This window comes from Lutra lutra, chromosome 8, assembly GCF_902655055.1.
Source record: "Lutra lutra chromosome 8, mLutLut1.2, whole genome shotgun sequence".
Classification (NCBI taxonomy): Eukaryota; Metazoa; Chordata; class Mammalia; order Carnivora; family Mustelidae; genus Lutra; species Lutra lutra.
Window position 1 is genome coordinate 36846844 of NC_062285.1, and position 18142 is coordinate 36864985.

Sequence of the window (18142 nt, forward strand, 5' to 3'; positions counted from 1 at the left end):
GGCAGCTAAAAAGCGAGCTGCAGGGGTGAGGTTGTGCACTGAGCAAGGGGAGAAGGCAGGAGAAGGGCGCTCAGCCCAGCTACAGGGGTCAGCTACATGCCAGATGTGTGTGTCATACTACAGGTTCCTTCAGAAGGGCACCTGAATGAGGAGGGGTCCTTTTAAGCTCTAAGCAGGTGATTTACCAACAATTTATGCAGAATTTCTAGGACTCTAACTTCTTGACCAGGATCCATTTTCAATTTCCCATACCCTACAGACCTAGTTGGGGAGTACTGCCCAGCATAATGATGGTGGCACCATAACCTGCAAGTGTATTCCTCTAGTACGTGGCGTGCGATACACTTGTGCCCCTGTCCTGAGCCCTTCAGTGCAGAGACTGCTCTCTGGGGGTCCACGAGCACTCTTCTCCTCAGGGTCTGCCTCCGTGCAATTGGACCTGGACATCCACACTCAGAACAGTGACGTGTACGACACACCTATGCCTTACCCAGGTCTGTGCCAGGCTGCTGAGGGACCCTGGCCCCTGCTTCTGCAGTGGGGCCTGGGGAAGACTCTCAGGTCTGCTATGCCTGTTAGGGTGGCACTCCACAGTTTCTCATCGCCTCTGAAAGGCAAAGCAGCCCAGCTCTGCTAGGAGTCCCGCTGAACTCCAGGAAAGGGACGTGGAGGGCCCACTTCTCCCTAAGGCTTGCTCCTGCCTCACTGGGATGTCATCCAGAGGAAAGCGCCTAAGAAGGAGAAAATTCCTTCTTGGTCTCTGAAAGCTAATGAACCATGGAGCCCAGGTGCAGTCAGCCAGAGGCCAGTCCGGGCCTGGAAGTGAGTCACCCCGGCTTGGGGCAGACAAACAACCACCCAGACCTTGTTCTTTGGCCCATCTCCTCTCTTGGCCTCCCCAGCCCTGGCCCTCCAATTCATAATTCTGAGACCCCACCTGCTGAGCCCTGCAGGGATCATATCTGTCAGTGCAAAAGTTCAATTCCCTGTCCCTAAAGCCAGTCTTAAGGGTGCAAGAAGAATGTAGGCGAAATAGGGTTTCTCCTTCATGTTAGCAACAACCCCGATCTAACCAAGGCTAATGAAACGGCATCAACGGCTTCTAGGGAGCCTTCCCCAACCTCCCCTTACACAGCGGGTCCTCTGGGCAAACGCACGCCTTCCTACCACAGCGGCTGGTCTGTCAATGGCCAGGGTAGATTGGCTCAAGCCAGAACAGTGACGGATCTCCAGCCCTCCTTCACCCCGCAGTGCTGCACGGTGAAAGCAGCCTGAGGCTCACGAATTCAGAGCGCCAGGCCAGCCCACGGGCCACCTGCCTCACTCAGCTACAGACCCCTTTTCGATCCAGAGCTCCCCATGGACACCTCTCCTGGTGCTACCCCCAGTCGAGGCCTCAGGCAGGAGTTTCCCATCTTTCTTATGGAGCTCTGGACATTAGGGTGAGGTCCTGCAGTGCTTCGTGCCGCTGCCTGGGGAGACAAGGGGGCAGGAAGACCCTCTCCCAGCGCCCGCATGCCCTCCCCACCCAAGGAAACCAGGAGGTACATAGGAAAATACAGTCTTTATTGTTCTTCTGAAACAACGAACCAGAAATATAATTTTGCCTTTAAAAATCTTCTGTCTCAGGCTGAAGATACCACTGTTGACAATACCCACCCCTCCCCTCCTTTTCCTTTAGAAAATTCCTAGATCTGGTATCAGCTGGAAAGCCAAAAGAAGGAAGACTATGCCCCCAGCCCCGGGGAGGCCCCTGCACTGAGCTCCACCCCCACAACCCCACAATGTTCAAAGGCATTCCCTGCCCCTCCCCCAGCCCCCCACACCTACCATGATCCTCTATAAGGTGAAAGGATGGGGGATGCAAGGCAAGGTGGGCCTGCCCTGTCCTGCCCTGTCCCTCCTCAGATTCTTGGCCTCCATGTTCTGGAGTCCTCTTCCGGGGCCTCCAGCAAGACCCCCTCTTAGAGCCTGAAACCAGCCTGATGCCTCCCCACTCTCAGTAAGCCGTGGGAAAACGGGTGTCCAGCAGGGGGAGACCTAGTACTCACCTGTGATCAGACTCACAGGGAGAGGGCCAACCTACACAAGGGCACTCGTGCCCCCCAAAGTCCCGCACAGCAGCACAGCCGTCTCCTCCCCTGCTGCCCCTTCGGTGTAGGCTGCAGGTAACAAACAGGACCCCAGCCCATGCTCTGGTTTGGAGCCCAGCCCAGGTGCAATTAAAGATTCCAGGAAGCCAGACTGAGCACACAAAACCCTAGGGAAGGAACCCCACCCCTGCAGCCTCTGGGCAGAACCTGCAGCCCTCCCTGCCCCTGGGGCCTGCTGGGGGTCCCCCCTGGCAGCGAGCTTTTGCGAAGGCCGTCTGCATTCCCAAGATGCCACCAGTCGTGACCCAGTCCCCACCCCAAGGTCCCAGACCCGGAGCTGCTGAAGATGGAGGGGTGAGGGGTACAGAGCAATGGTTCTTGGGCTGCAGGCTATAGGAGTGGAATTGATGGGTATCCCCATGGGGCCTGGCAGTGATGATGTCCTTAGACAGCGCTGAAGAAACGCCCAGTGGGATGGGCCTGGGCTCTCTGGAGGCTGCCATCCACACATGCTGCAGCGTCAAGGCCTCTGGGCCGGTGTCCCTGGAAAACCCAGCAGGAGAGGTGTGAGAGGGTTACCATGGTAACAGGAAGGCTCAGCCAGCAGCACCACTCTGGCCCACTTCAGAGACTCTCAAAGGAATCCTTATGTTGTTGGTGTGGTCTCCCCCCCGTTGATTCGAGAAGGTTGCAGGAAGCAAGCGAAAGGTTCTGTGGCCTGATGGCCAGAGACACAAGGGGGAAACAGGTCACCGCTCCCTAAGTTCTCATGACCTCTATCTCCGTGTGATTCTGTGTGTGTGTGAGACAGAGAGAGACGGACAGACAGAGAAAGAGATTTCCGGTAGGTGTAATTGCACTGGTGACGCCGGGCACGTGTGAGAGGGCATGAGTGAGGCTGGGAACAGTGGGGCTGGTGTGGCCTGTAGCAGACAGAAGGACACGATGGCTTCAGCCAAGGGAGTGTGTCATAACTGAGTTTCTAAGTGCTGGGTCCAGATGCCGGGGTTGGTGTGAGCGTACATTAGAGCTAGCAGCTGAAAGCTGGACTCAACTTGGACACTGAAGGACAGCTGAGAGTATCTTCCTGGCTTAGAAGGGGGTAACGGGAATTGACCCCTTGGCCCCCTCATCCCCTCCTCCCCACACCTATGGGCCAAAGGGGAGAGGCACCCAGCTGTGATTGCCCCAGGGCAGGAAGGACATCAGGGGAACCCTGAGTCCAGAAGCCTGCACTTGCACACAGAGCCATAGCCAGAAGCTTAGGGAGATCCCCAGCTGTTCAGAGACTTGGTGGCCCCGGGAGGGGCATGAGCAGGAGGCTTGAGCACAAGGGCAGCTTCCGCAGAGACTTCGAAGTTCATGGAGACCCCCACGCTGCGCCTTGCTCTCTGGAGGGCTGGGGGCACCAGTGGAAGTGGAGGGAAGGGCCAGCCCTTACGGAAGGGATCCCCCACATGCTCTCCCTGCCCTTCCTACCTAGGCCAGTGGGGCGGGGCTCTCATGCCACAGAAGAGATCTGCTTCTGGTCTTCGTGCTCACCCTCCGGGTCCCCCATGAGGGGCTGCCGCTTCTTGAGCTCCCGGTGGTACTTGGCCATGAGGGAGGCGTAGATGCAGCCGTAGGCAGCAGCCACCACCATCATGATGCAGACGATGCCACAGACCACCCCCGCGATGATCACGGTGCCGATGGCCCGCCTCACGCTCACCGGCCGATACCGCTGCTTCTGGGGGCAGGCTGTGCTGGGCTCGGGCTCGGGCTCAGCCCCTGGCTTGGGCTTAGCGGGTTCAGGGCTGGCCTTGGTGCAGGGCGGCCCCGGAATACCCAGCCCAGCCGAGCTATTCTCGTCCTCCAACTGGGAGCAGTAGTTGAACATCTCCATGGGGACGGCGCGCATGTCCTTCCCCCTCAGCTCCTTGGGTAAGGTGCAGGCCAGCTGGTCCAGGCGCCCCCCTGCAGCCAGGGGAGAAAAAAAGCTGGGGCTGACCAGGCATCCGGAACCTGGACTCCCTCTCCCCATCCCCAGGGCCCCAAAGCAGAAGTCCCTGAAGGTTAATCAGGAATGCAGTCGGTCCTGGAGTCACTGCAGGAGAGGAAGGGAGAACAACGAGCATTTATGAGGCCAAGGACCACGATCAGTGAGGTACACGTAACAGGTCATTCCATCAGCGCAGAAGCCATAGAAAGTGGATAGCGCCGTCATTCCCGTTTTAGAGAAGCACACAACCATTCCAGTCCAGCCTGCTCTGCCCAGAGTCCAACTGCCCCACGAGAGTACAGCACCGCCAATGTAGGCCGATGCTCAGAAAGACTCAGCCATGCAAAGAGAGAGCCGAGAGCCCTGCCGGGGCTGCAGGTCCACTACTCCTCTCCTCGCCGCCCCCATCTGCCTGCTCACCGCCCATCTGTAAATCTGGAACACTGTTCCCCACTGTATCTCATCCCTCCAGCACTTCTCCCTGTCACAGAAAGGACAAGTCAAAAGCCACTACCACAGCCACCACTCTTCTAGACGGAAGCTTTTGGTGGTCCAAGATTATTTCTTTGGCATGGGGAGAAAAAAGGTCAGTTGAGAATGTTTGTCTTTTCCTCTTTGAGAGCATTCCCATAGCCCATCAGCACCCCAGCATCTCTGAGCACAGTGGCATCTTGGGAGGGAACCCTGAGACCCCTAAGGGCAAAGGAGGGGGGCTGGTGCTAATGAGGGGGGGTGGCGCACAGGCTGAGCCTTGGGGAGGTCAGGAGAGAATGTGTATGCAGAACACAGGTGGTAGGTCAGGAGAATTCCCTAGGAAGTCAGAGTCAGAGTTTGTCCCTCTATCAGCTTCCAGTGAAATCTGGATGCCAGCAAGAGATCCCTTCCCACATAGCTCCTGCCATCCCCTCACTGCCAGTTCCCTCTCCCTGAGCAGCTGCTGTACGTCCGTCTCCTCATATAATAGATACGTTTTTCCCCGGGATGCTGATGAAAACATCCCAAGAATTTTTTTTTTAAAGAAGTGCAAGGTTGAAAACAACTGTACTGTTGAAAAGTTCCAAAAATAGACATTCTCACTCCAGGCCCTTTGGTGCTAAGAATTTAGTTCCTGATGACTATGTAAAAAGACAAGGACGTTGCCTAGGGATAACAAATGGGGCTGAGACCCTTGGCCTCTAGTTCCCTGTGCCTCTGACTGCCTAGGGAACTTGTGGCAAGTCTCACAGCCAGCACATTGTGTCCAAGGGTCCCCTTCAGACAGGCAGGGGTGGGGTGTTGAGATAGAAGCAACCTCACCTTCCTATTCAAAGACCTGAAGTTGAATCCTCGCCAATAATTTAATTTATTTAATTGCATGTGAGTCTTGGTTTTCATGGCCATAAAATAAGAATGGCTAACTCGATAAACTGTTATAAGGATTAGGATGGATAATGTACATGAAAAGATATTTATAAACTGGAAGCTATATAGGTATTAATTGCTATTTCCTGACTCACAGGAATGGGAGAAATTATCATAGTGACAACATTTTATGGCACTTTACAGTTTATAAAATTTTTTAAAAGATTTTATTTATTTATTTGAGAGAGTAAGAGAGAGAGAGAGAGAGAATGAGCCAGGGGAGGAGCTGAGGGAGAGGGAGAAGCAGGATTCCCACCGAGCGGGGACCCCGATTCCGGGCTTGATCCCAGGACCCACGATCATGACCTGAGCCGAAGGCTGTAGCTTACCTGACTGAGCCACCCAAGTGCCCCTGTAAAATTGTTTAATTAACTAACACAGGAGAATATTGTGCAAATGTGGCTGGATACGAAACAAAAGGAGCAAGACTGGTGGAAAGGATTGGTATTCTTTTCACGTGGATTCACTCATTCAGCAAATACTCAGGGAGCATCTACTTTGTGCTGGGCACCAAATTCTGTCTTACTAAATTCGTTCTATGTTATGACTACTAGTAGCAAACAAACAAATAAATGAATAGGTTTTATGGACAACTTGCTTTATGCTAAGTATTTTTCAAGACACTTTACAGGCGGATGCTCATTCAGTTAAGTGTCTGCCTTTGGCTCGGGTCATGATCCCAGAGTCCTGAGATCAAGTCCCGTATCTTGTTCCTTGTTTGCCAGGGAGCCTGCTTCTCCCTCTCCCTACTGCTCCCCCTGCTTGTACTCTCTCTCTTTCTCTCTGACAAATAAATAAAATCTTTAAAAGAAAAAAAAGATACCTTTACAAGCATTGCTATTTAATCCTCACAATGATTCTATCAGATAGCTGTTATCTGACCCGTTTTACAGATGAGGACACTGCCACAGAGAGGTTTCTCAGGATCACACAGCTACTAAGGGACAGAGCCACAAATCACACCCAGATCTGGCACTTTTAACCACTACAATCACTTCTTTGCCCTCCTTATCATTTTATAGCTCATTCTAGAACTTTCCCCAAAAGAGGGAAGGGAAAGAGTAAAACTAAAGCCATTTGGTTTCTTATTAAAAGATGTGAATATAAAAACTTCTTGGGAGAGAGTGTTGAGATAATCATCAAAACGAAAATTTGGTTTTATCTGTGGATTTAAATTATATTCCACCCTCCTGAAACTGAGGATATTTAAGAAATTGCTGTATTATTCAGAGGAGCAAGGGTGGTTTTTCTTCCTCCTACCATGCCAGGGAAGCCCAGAGGCATACCTGGTGGGATGCAGAGAAAAATTAAGTTGCCTCACAATACCTACAGAAGTGAGATCAAGTTACAGTGAGTCAGTCTGAAAGAAAAAGAAGAGGAAGGAGGCTAGGAGCTGGGAGGGGCACACAAAGAAGAAAGCGGAGCAGTAAAGGGGGAAGGAAAGCAGCACCAGCCTTTCTGCCCTGCCCATGGATTGGAGCCCAGGCGGAGACTCTTCCAGTCTGGAGCTAGTGGAGAGGTAGGGCCACCCCTTCTCCCTGGACCTCGGCCCCAAGTCAGCGCCCAGCCTCCAGGAAAAGTGTTGGGCCAGGGTTGATTCTCCCGATTCCTTAACCCAGGCAGGACTAACCTCGGTAGGAGAACCACTCCATCCAGTGCTTGAAATCACGCAGGTTACAGTCACACTCCCAGGGGTTGTCCCCAATCTGCAGCAGCTGCAGGCTTGCGAGGGGTTCAAACGTCAGCCGGTCCAGGTTCTGCAGACGGTTGGAGCGAAGTGACAGGGAGCGCAGAGCGGGGAGTCCATCGAAAAGGCCAGGGGGCAGCTGCGCCAGCCCATTGATGGACAGGTCCAGGTGGCGGAGCAAGGGCGAGTGCTGCAGCAGGTCCCTGTCCAGGGTCCTGATGCTGTTGTTGCGTAGCTGCAGCTCCGTGAGATTCGTCAGGTCCCCGAAAATGGACCGGGGCAGCTGGTCCAGGAAGTTGTTGGATAGGTCCAGCCGCTGCAGGCTGGACAGATTGGCGAATGCCCAGCTTGGCAGGGCACTCAGCTTATTGTTCAAGAGTAAGAGGGTTCGGGTGGCCGCAGGCAAGTCTGGGGGCACCATGGTGAGGCCTAGGCCACTACAGTCCACCTCCAGGCTGCGGCTGTCACACTTGCAAGAGAAGGGGCAGGCAGGGAGGGCCTCCACAGCATACAGTGTGATCCAGCAGGTGAACCCTGGAGGGAAGGGGGAAAGAAAGTCATGGGCAGGGGGTTACCATCCTTTCTAATTTGTAACATAATGACCTCTTGACTTTTCTGTTTTGGCCACAGCCCCAATCAATGCACAAATCCTCACTGACCACATAAAAAGATAATTAACAAGCTGAAGCCCATCTATATTACTGGACATCACACAGTGTCAGCAGGGCTCCTTGCCTCGCAGCACATCTGGCAAAGAAACCAGTTGAGTGGAGTACTATCCTGGAGAATGGCAGGCCTGAGCCCAGAGGAAGAGCAGTATTGTTCCACAAGGATGCCCCAGCTCACGGGCCCTCCCCTGGTTGATCTCCTTGGAGCTTGGACCCCACTGATACCATAGAGGTTGACCAAATAAAGGGTGTAAGGGTGTCAAAGAAACCTGCTCCCTTGTTCCTCTCCCAGTGTCACAGAGAAAGATCCTCTTTCCAAAAGAAAATAGCCACATTGCTGCTTCCCTCCCCACTGCACCTCCACCCCCCAACTTGGGGCTGCCCTAGGCTAAGACGCACAGTATGTGTAAGAGGGAGAGCACAAAGGGGTGCTCCCACTCCTGTCCCCTACATCCTCCCATGTGCTGCCAGATCCAAGAAGGGAATTGGTAACAGTATGAAGACCAGGAACCCCAGCCCCTCTAGGGTCCCACTCTGGAGACCACCATGGAAATGATAAGGATAAGACGCCCAAATCCACTTCCATGCTGAAGAACACTTGGGCACAAATGACTGCAAATCATAGATTCTAGGAGTAGTTTCATATTTATTTTCATTCTAAAACCAACCATGCACTTAGGTTGGGCTCCTGTCCCTCAGGGCTGTGGGGTAGCATTTCTGCAGGATGGACCCATTAACAGCTTTCCTTTTGTGGGCCCATGTTTTGCCCAGGACCCCTCTGAGTAAGCAAGCTCAGAGTCTAGCCTGGGGAAGGGCTGGGACCTCTCAGAGAATAATTATAACAGAGCAGCTCATTCCATTGTCCAGCAGCACTTTCTCAGAGTGACTGCAAATCTCCCCTCAAGCATCTTCCTGAGTCTCATAGAAGTTTGCTTGCTATGGAAGAGAGAATGGGTGAGCTCAAAATAGTTCAACTTCTTTAAGTCAGCACCCGGTCTGGCAAATTACTGGCTCCATCTTGGATGTGGGATTCATGCAGATCTGACAGCGCAGGGGAGGTTGTAAGGGCAGAGGTGGGAGGGCCCTTTTGTGCTCTGTCTCTTTCACACATGGCATGTCTGAGCCTAGCATAGCTCCAAGTTGAGGGTAGGGGTGCAGAGGGGAAGCAAGCAGCAGTGTGGCTGTTTTCTTTTCGAAAGAGAGGTCCAGAGGAAAGAACCTAGCCAGAGAAGCAATGGAGAATCAGGCCCAGTTCATGGCCCAGGTGATCCCACTCAGAGAGCCAACAGCTACTCCGACTTGAGTGCCTGAATGGGATGGTCTTGAGCCTCTGTCCAGTAAATGTCTCGTTGTCTGGTGTCCCCAAGAACAGAGCTTGAAGAAATAGTATGGGATTATCTCTCCCCATCCTTGTGGTGGGGTCAGTGACAGCTGAGAGGCGGACTGCAAGGCTGACACCTGAGCCTCATTCTCCAGAGGAACAAGCACAGTCATGGGCAGGGGAGCTGACCAGTGACCCTTCCTGGCCACGTGGGGTGGCCTGCTGCTACCTCTCACCTTCTTACCCCTCTGATCGCTTCAGCCTGCCCCACTGTGCCATCTGAAAATCAACATTCTTCAGACTTCACTTTCCCCAGAAAATAATTCAATCCATCCAGCTTCCCTCACAAAAGGGTCATAACCAGAAGCCATTATTCCCCCCACCCCTGAGGAACTCAGGGTGACGTAAAAGCTCTGGTGACAAGAAAACATAATCCTGTATTGCGAGGTGTTGAGTGATTCTAGAATGAGGTTGAAACAGGATCTGAGTGGCTCAGGGATCAGCCGCTCTCACGTGGTGAATAATTCAGGCTGCTCTGGTCCTGCCACGGTATCACCGGGCCAAGTGAGCAAAGGGAGAAGTCAGGCAGAAAAATGTCCCTCGGGACCATTTCTTACCTCTTACCGTGTAGCCTTGGGCAGGCCAGTCCTCACTGACCTGGACACTTTGCCTCTCCTGATGAGAATTCTCAAGCTTCTTTTAGCCCGACAACTTACAAGGCTTTCTTATGGGAAATGGAGATCCCATTTTCCCCATATACAGAAGGAAGGCTAGGACCCAACCCCTAGGGCCCTTCCAACACCACAATCCAAGAGCTCTCTCTATTTCAAAGCAAAGAAGACTGAGACAGAAGCCTCTAGGTTCACCCAGTCAATGGAAGACAAGAGGGAGACTCGCCATTAGAGCAGAAGGACTCCCACAAGCCAGACTGCTGGGGGTGGGGGTGGACTTCCTGGGTGCAGGAATGGCCTTCAGCTCCTGACTTAACCACCGAAGGTCCCAATGGCAACTCTTTCTTGGGCTGCCACAGATGCCAGTACCATGGGCAAGACTCTAGAGGGTAACCCCTGGCTTCTCAGGCCTTGGGCATCCCAGGAAGATCAGAGCTTCCTGCAGCCTGGCGGGCATCACTGCATGCCAAGCTGCCCCCTCCCCCCACCCCACCCCTGCCCCACTGTACTCACAGGAGATCTGCCTCCATGGCAGGGCAGGCCTGGTCCTCTGCTCGGGGCCAGTGCCCCGGGCCAGCATGGTGAACGCCACAGCTCTCACGGCTCTGTACCTCCGGGGAGAGAAGAGCCCCTCAGTGCGTGCTACCTGTCAGTCCTGAGATAGAGAGAGAGAGAGAGAGAAAGAGCTGAACAGCACTTGAGGCCCTGTTCCAGCCCAGGGGTTAGGAGAGGGCTTGGTGTCTCTTTACACTCCTTGTCATTCCCACACCCGTTCTACTCAGCTATGATTCCCTGAGTGGGGGAAAGAGGAGAATGAGGGGCAGAGAAGCCAGGAAACCATCCCCCTCCCTGGGTGACTGGGGTGGCAAAGAGGGCAGGCTCCGGGCTGTGGCATGCTGCTGAGTTCTGCCTGTGCGATGCGGAGGTCCCCAGCAGTGGCCTCTCCATTGTCCCCTCCCCGGCCTCTCTTGAGGCCTCTCTGGTGTGGTATCTCTAAAATGCTCTGCAGGGTAATAGGGCCTTCTTTGTGAGTTTCCCCCAGGTGACAGGTGGGACAGTGAGGGACATATCTACTAGGTAAGCAGAATGAGGCCACGGTAACCATGTTCTCGGTCCCTGCGCCGCTCTTACCATGGCCCCCGAGGAGGCAGAGTCTGCTGCTACGTCAGGCGTGAGGCCCAGGCCCTGCTCCCGCCACCGGGCTGGCCTCCGGCTTCCCCTCCACCTTCGCCTGAGAGGTGAGGTGCGGTGCTCTGTCTTCCGCCTGCTGGTCTATAATAAGACTCATCAGCTCAGGGAGTTCATGCTGCAGCAGCTGTTCGTGCAGGAGACAGGGACAGGAAGGAGAGGATGAGCAGAGCAGAAGGAGGGCTGGGAGGGGGCCCAGGGAGGCAAGGAAGCAGGTTTCTCTTGCAGATGACAAAAGAGTGGAAGTCCCCCTGTCTAGGGTCTCGGGACCAGCCCTGCACCGACCCGAGGACTAGTAAGAGGACCCTCCCGTGGTCCCATTTCCTTCTAGGTATGGCTAAGGCCCTCAGACAGAGGCCAGAGCCTCAGCTCTCCCAGCCCCATCGGAGGGATGGGAAAGGGGGACGCTGGTACCATTGCAGCAAGCAGAGACACGGAGGGGAAGGGGACGGGTGCAGGAAGGGAAGGCTCTGCCCCCTGCCCAGCCCCTCCTGCTCCCAAAGGGCCAGCATCCCATCAGCTCACTCCTCCTGGTTGGCTCCTCTGGTGGCCTGCTCATCCCTCTGTGATCCCGGTCACAGCCTCCGCTCTCACACGCACCCCCCACCACCACCACCGCACTCTCCCCCCTATAATCTGGAGGAGCCAGGGGCAGAGTTAAGCAGGCAGCTGAGGAGGTAGAGGGACTGCTGGGAAGCTAAGTCAGCTCTGACATCTTGCATCCAGTGAAGGGTTTCCCTCGGGCATTTGGGGGCCTGTTGCCATTCCTGGTGTCTCTCGGCGCCTCCCCAGCCCCCACTCTGGAATCGAGCCACCTCCAGTGGCAAACCCCACTTAAAACACAGCAACCCCCATGGGACCCTCAACTTTGCTCCCAGCAAGGGGAGCCTGGGGTGGGGAGGAGGTCTTGGTCGGTCTCTTTCCCCCTCTTCCACTGTGGGGTAGGGGGCTCCAGGTCGTGCAGGCCTCCTAAGGGCTGGCAGAGTCTGTCACAACAACTGGGCCCCAATGTGGGGTGTGGGGAGCAGCCCAGTGCCCCCCACCGCCTCTTGGATGGGTCCCAGGCCCTGGGCTGAGGCATGAAGGAGAGGCTGGAAGCAGCTCAAGTGTCTTCCCCAGCAGCTCTCGCCAGCCCCGGCCCACAGGCCTCCGGTTCCCTTCGGGTCCTGCCACTCCCTAGCTGGGCAGCCTTAGCAAACCATGTAAACTCTCTGAGCCTCAGTTATCTTCTCTCTGAAAGTGATGACATTAAGACTTCATGGGCAGAATCTCTGTGCAGATCAATTTAATTAAGGGAGAAGAGTTAACGTCTACTATATTTAGTACACATTACCTTAGAAGATAATTCAGGAGAACGTACCCAGCCTGGACATGAGCCCATGATAGCTATGAGGAAGCCCCAGCTCCCCTCCTCCACGGGGAGGGGGACCGCAGCTTGCACGAGTTCTAAGTAACACCTCCTTCCTGGTCCCACCAGCCTCACACATGGGACTCCTTCCCTATTCCTGAGCAGATGGCCCATCATGGGATGCTCATGGTGGGGCACGCTCGCACACACAGCCTTCCCGGACCTCCATCCGGACAGCAGTGTCTACCCATTCTGTGTCCCTCAGGCCCTGACCCTTGGAAGAGCCTCCGACTCCCACAAGAACCTCACAGCCAGAGCTCATGGCACCCACACAGTATCACAGTATCAGGCAGGTTAGTGGCCATCCAAGGCATGGAGATGATGACCAATTTGCCCAAGGTCACATGCTAGATCAGAATAAGTCTGAGTCTGGCTGCTCGTCCGCTCCCTGGTGATCATCACCCGGCAATGGCCCTTATGGGGAGACGCTCATGTGTGCACTGAGCAGGGTGCACAGAAGCTCCCAGACACGTGCTTGGAGCACCCAACACAGCACATGGTGCAGACACACACCCACAGAGAGCTGTGCAGTTAGGCACGTGCTCGTGCGCACATACGCACACGCACACACATGCGTGCACACACGCATGCCCACTGGCAGCCCTCCAGCGCTTCCCATCAGATGCCAACACTCAAGCAGCAAGAGCCCCCAGCAGACAGATGTGCGGGGACACTTCCAACCCAGAAGGCAAGGTCTAAACAAAAACCCCACAAGGTAGCCCCCACTCCAGAACATTCTCTATACTCAGACCCAGAGGGCTGCTGAAGACCCAAGCCAGGCTTCTGCTCCCGCTCTTTCCAGCTTCTTGCAAGGACACAGGGGGCTGAGAATCCCTCTTGCCCAAGCCCAGACCCCGTTTCCACCTGAGTCTGTTCCCCTCTGCTTCAAGCAGCTTCTCCTTTTCCAGCCCGCCCACACATCCGGGACCTCAGTGTCACCCCATAGCCTAGGGGCTGACCAGCAAGCACAAGGCAGACCCCTAGGCATCATCTTCCGAGGTGACAGGACACCATTGACCCCAGCATCTCTAGAGAGATGTGATGAAAACAAAGTCCCCCAGGTCCAGGGGTGGGGAGTGGGGCAACGGTAACTGTGCCCCCCACTGAGCTGGCCCTGCCTCCTTGGGCACCATGGAAGTGACCTTTAGGGAGATATGGGGCTAGAACCCAGCGCTTCCTGCCTCCTTGGCCCTTTGCCCACAAGCACACCTCCAACCCAAGGACCCCTTCCCACCCCCAGAAGTCTCCAGCCTCATTAGGAAAGGGGATGACCTACATTAGGAGAGCATCTGAGGCAGCAGGCACTGCCCGGCTGCTGGAATAAATTTACACTGTCTGAGAGGGAAGTCCCTGCACCCAGGATAGGGAATGGGGGACAGAAAAGAGCAGGGAGGCCCTGCCAGAAAGATCTCCAGGTCCCGCAGCCTCTCAGATGGTGGACTTGCTCCTGTTCCTCACACGCTCATTGTCCCAGCCCCAGGGACAGAGACACCGGAGAGAAGGGCCGGGCCCCGGCGGGGCACTGGGCCTCCTTCGCTGGGCTTTGCTGAGAGAACCGGGACATGGTGGGGCTGAGGAACTACAAGCAATCAAAGGGAGAACCCCCGAGAATCCTTTGCTACTCAATATGGTCCGTGGGCCTTTCTTAGGAATTTCTTAGATACAACGGTCAGGCCCCACCCCAGGCCCACCCAACTAGAATTTAATTTTAACAAGATCCCATACTCAAGTTTGAGAAGCACAAGACAGATGGCTTCTCTCCTGGCAGGCCCTGGCACCTCCCGGGAGGCCGTGCAGGTCCGTCCTCCCAGGCTCCATCTAGGGAATGGCCATGACCTGGGCAAGGGTGGTGGGGGGGCGTGGGCAGAGGATACTGACATTAACCTCCTTCAGAAAGCCCCTGTGTGAGGAGAAGCACCTACCATAGCCACAAACACCTGTTTATAGTGTTCCTAGTTCTCAGAACAACACTCTGAGGTTTTGCAGTTGGGGAAAACCGAGGCAAAGGAAAGGAAGTAACTTGTTTCAGGTTGAGGCGGGGAAGAGTGAATACAGCTCTGTGATCAAGCAGCCGGGGACAAAGCTACAGCGGAGTTAGTAGCTTTGAGCAGAATGGGCCCATTCTGCTCCTGATCTGCTCACAGGCAGGGGTTCCAGGTGTAGGAAGGAAAGGCAGCCATGGGAGAGGCAATCTTCCATTTGTAGAGCTCTTCACAGTTTATGCGGCAAGTCCTTACCCCCAGACTCAGGGGACCTGGCAGCAGGTGCTCTGACGCCCCTCCTGCTGCTAAAGAAGCCAGCTGAGCTGAACTGGACTGAGACACCAGCCCAGTACCCCCTCCACGGCTCCTCCTTCCAGTAAGCTCATTGATGCAGAAAAGTACCAGGTGGCCAGGATCTTAGGAAAGAACGTGGAGGGGGCTTTCTAGAACCCCTTCGTGGGAAGGGCCCGGTGCTGAGGTGAGGAGGGAAGCCAGGGGTGGAGGATAGTGATGGAACAGGAGGCAGCAGTCAGAGCAGAACGCTCCACGTGCTCCTGCCGTGCTGAGTGGGTGCAGCAGCATCCCCTGGGGACTGGGAGCACCCTCCACCTAGCCCCACGGGCGACAGGCAAGGAGCAGCCTGCCAGAGCCCCAGCCCACAGAGTGCTTGGGCCAGAGGGTGTGGGGTGGTACCCTCTCTGTGCTCCTGTGCCTTGGGGTTTCTCCTGCAGACAGAGGTTAGTCTTCCAAGTGAGGCAGGCTCAGACCTCAGCTAGAAACCTCCAACACACCCACTGCCAGCCTGGCGTCCACACCCTTCCCCTGATGATTCTGTCATGTCCGTCATCCCAAGTCCACTGTCCAAACCACACAAGGGCTTAAGGCCCACTGAACCTCAGCCTGGGGGTCCCTGACTCCTAGGACATCATGCTTGCTCTGCCATTCACCTCCACCAGGATCTCCCTTCAGTCAAGGGTCTCTAGTTGAGGACGAGGCTTCTGCACGCCCTCGGCATCCAAGAGTCACAGAACTGAGAAGCAGAAAGGGCCTTCGTGGTCACCTGCACATCCACTTCCCTCTGCAGACAGGTGAAGGTCACAGGCAGGTGAGAGGCACCAAGAGGGGGGAGGGGGACCTGGACTGCAGGGTGGCCCGAGCTGAGCCCTGTTTGGTGGGCACCATGCAGGGTGACCTCTCCACCTGCTGTCTCCAGTCTGGCCATCTGGGCCCTTCTAGGAAACATGCTCAGTCTCTTCCTGCCTGTCACCCTCATGACACACTGCCCAGGCAGCATGGAAGCAGTTTTTTTTCAAATCTCTCTGTCTGTACTTGGAACCAGCTGACCTTCCTGGTTCGTTTTTAAAAGCATATCCCATTCTCACCCCAAGCTTCCTGCCTCCTGGTTTCCTTGTTGAATAGTCCTGATCCCAAACAGATCTTCTGGGAATCCGAACAGAAAAGCCCCCAGTTATTCCTCACTGGAGCCCCTCTCCATTGTGAATCAGCTAAGCGTCCTCATTGAGGTCATTCTAGGGGCTCAGGCCGTGGTCTTGGGCAGGGGGCAGAAGAAGCCTGATCTGAGGTAGAAGGAGAGAGACCCCAAGAAGGGAGAGCCTGCCTGAACTACAACTCCTTCTTCCCCAGACACCCCAACATTACATAAAGGCCCTCCCCTGCCTCTAGCCCATGTTACCCATCCTGCCCAAAACAGCTCCACCTGGCCCCTCCTTGGCTTTGGTGCCAAGGAAATAGGAACGAGATTTGCTCATCCAGGCCCCAGACACAGCTTCCAGCCAAACCCCAAAGAAACCAGATCGGTTGCTTAAGAAACGTCCCTCCTTCTCCTGCCACCCCCAGGCTGGCTTTCCTGGGCTCCCTCTTTTGGCAATGCTGGAGAATGTAGCAGTGGGGAGGTGGGGTGGGAAGAGCAGGAAGCTGCTTCGGGTTTCCCTCCTGCTGGACTTCCCCCGCCCCCTCCACGTGCTCAGCCTCCCTTCCCTCCCTCCCTCCCCCCTCCCTGCCAATGTAGTTATCTAAGCTCCTGGGCGTCAATCTGAGTCATGCCAAAGCCATGCCCCATGCGCCCTGACAGCCAGGTGCCACCCTCGCCATCCCCCCCCCCCCCGCTTGCCCCCTGCCGACTCAGACAGCTTAGCTCACAGAAAAGACAAAGCAGCCCCTGGAACTGAGCTGGGCGGTTGGGACCCCCGTTAGACCACCCTCTCTGCATTGTCAAAATGGGCCTGGGGCTGCTGAGAGCAGTTTTCCTACACCAGCTCAGGATGCCCATGCCTCAGTGGGTCAGAATGCCAGGTGGGCAGGGCCGGGCTATACATCACCCATTCCCCCGAGGCTAAGTCCACAACTCCCACCAAGGAGGCATAAGGCTTCCCAACCCATTTACAGATAGCGGACCCAGTATGTAGCTGGGAGACACCCCGAGTGAGTTCTCACGAGCTGGGGTCCACCCCCTGTCCGTGGCCCCCCTAAGGGCTGGGAGCAGGGCCTCTGGCTTTGCCAAGGAAGAGCTGCAAGGCTTTTCTCCCTTGTCCACTCCCAGCCACGCCCCCACCAGGGAACCTTCCCCCACAGCTGTGTGGGGCCATGTCCAGCTAGGGAAGGGTTCCTCTGCACCCTTGTCCAAGGACAGCTGCCTGGAGGCCAGCAATTCCACACTGAGGGCATCCAGCAAAGAGGCTGGGCCCCCGAGGTCTATTCCTATACCTCAGACAGCTCAGATCTCCAGCCTGCCACCCCCCACCCAAGCCATGCTCTGAACCAGTTCTGTCACCAGCATCCCCTTTCCCATAGCACCCAAGCTCCTCGGGCTGTGAATGCTGAGCTGGGCAGGCAGACGGCACAGGGCTCTTGGCTGGCACTCCCCGTGCTGCGGGGACTGGTTTCTATGCCACCCGGGCCTGTCATCTGGCACTGGCACTGCTCTCTTCTCCCCTCCCCTGCCCCAGCAGAACCCCAGCTCACCTCCCCAACACTGTGAGGTCAGAGTAGCCCTGCGCCTTATGCCTTTGGGCTGCCCCGATGTCCAGTCCTGAGCACTTCCCCAATCCCAGCAACTGCTCCCAGGCAGGAGGTAACAGTGGCTGTCTGTGCAAGGCCAGGAGACCCAGCAAAGATGGGCCCCATTCCCTGTGTCCCGGCCACCCTGCACCCCCGCCGGCCCTTCATGCCTTCCCTCCAGCAAACAGCACTCACCTTTCTTCACCCTGACTGCAAGCTCCTTAAATCAAGTAGCTCTAAACCATCCGTCCAGTGAGACCCTCCTGGGGTTCCTCGAGAAATCCAGAGGGCCCTGCCAAGCGGAGCGCAGTGGGCACTGAGTCCCCAGTCTGCCGGGAGCAGGGACCTGGAGCGCAGCACAAAGCACAGGGGAGAAGGAATGCCTGCTGCCGCTGCCAAGGGGACCGGGCTGCTGGGTCAATAACAAACTGAGAAGGAAAGAGGGAGGGACAGAGGGAGCCGATAGGAGAGGGGAAGAAGGGGGAGAGGAGGAGAGCGCGCGTGTGCGCGAGCAAAGAGACGGAGCAATGGAGTGACAGCTGGGGGTACATCTGTGATGACAGCGACAGTAGCACACACAGGCGAAGGCGCGCACGCATGGGCGCGCACACACACACACACACACACACACACACACACCAGAGGCGCTCTTGGCCAGAGGGCAGCGCTCACTCTTAAAATATGAGCATTTCAGTGGAAAAAAAGGCTCCTGCGGCTGAATTGC

The 18142-nt window shown here is 55.7% G+C and overlaps 2 protein-coding genes across 2 annotated transcripts in view; one reads left to right on the plus strand and one right to left on the minus strand.

The window, feature by feature from the left end:
* The window catches only part of CACNA2D4 (calcium voltage-gated channel auxiliary subunit alpha2delta 4), a 114470-nt gene that overhangs the window by 75504 nt on the left and 20824 nt on the right, over window positions 1-18142 (plus strand). The window lies entirely within an intron of this gene.
* LRTM2 (leucine rich repeats and transmembrane domains 2) lies at window positions 1552-18016 on the minus strand. Its single transcript, XM_047742880.1, has 6 exons — window positions 17614-18016; window positions 10954-11137; window positions 10336-10477; window positions 7106-7696; window positions 3573-4049; window positions 1552-2636 (listed from the first exon to the last, which is right to left on the minus strand). The coding sequence occupies exons 3-5, from the start codon at window positions 10400-10402 to the stop codon at window positions 3595-3597; spliced, it is 1113 nt and encodes a 370-aa protein (XP_047598836.1). The 5' UTR covers window positions 10403-10477; window positions 10954-11137; window positions 17614-18016; the 3' UTR covers window positions 1552-2636; window positions 3573-3594.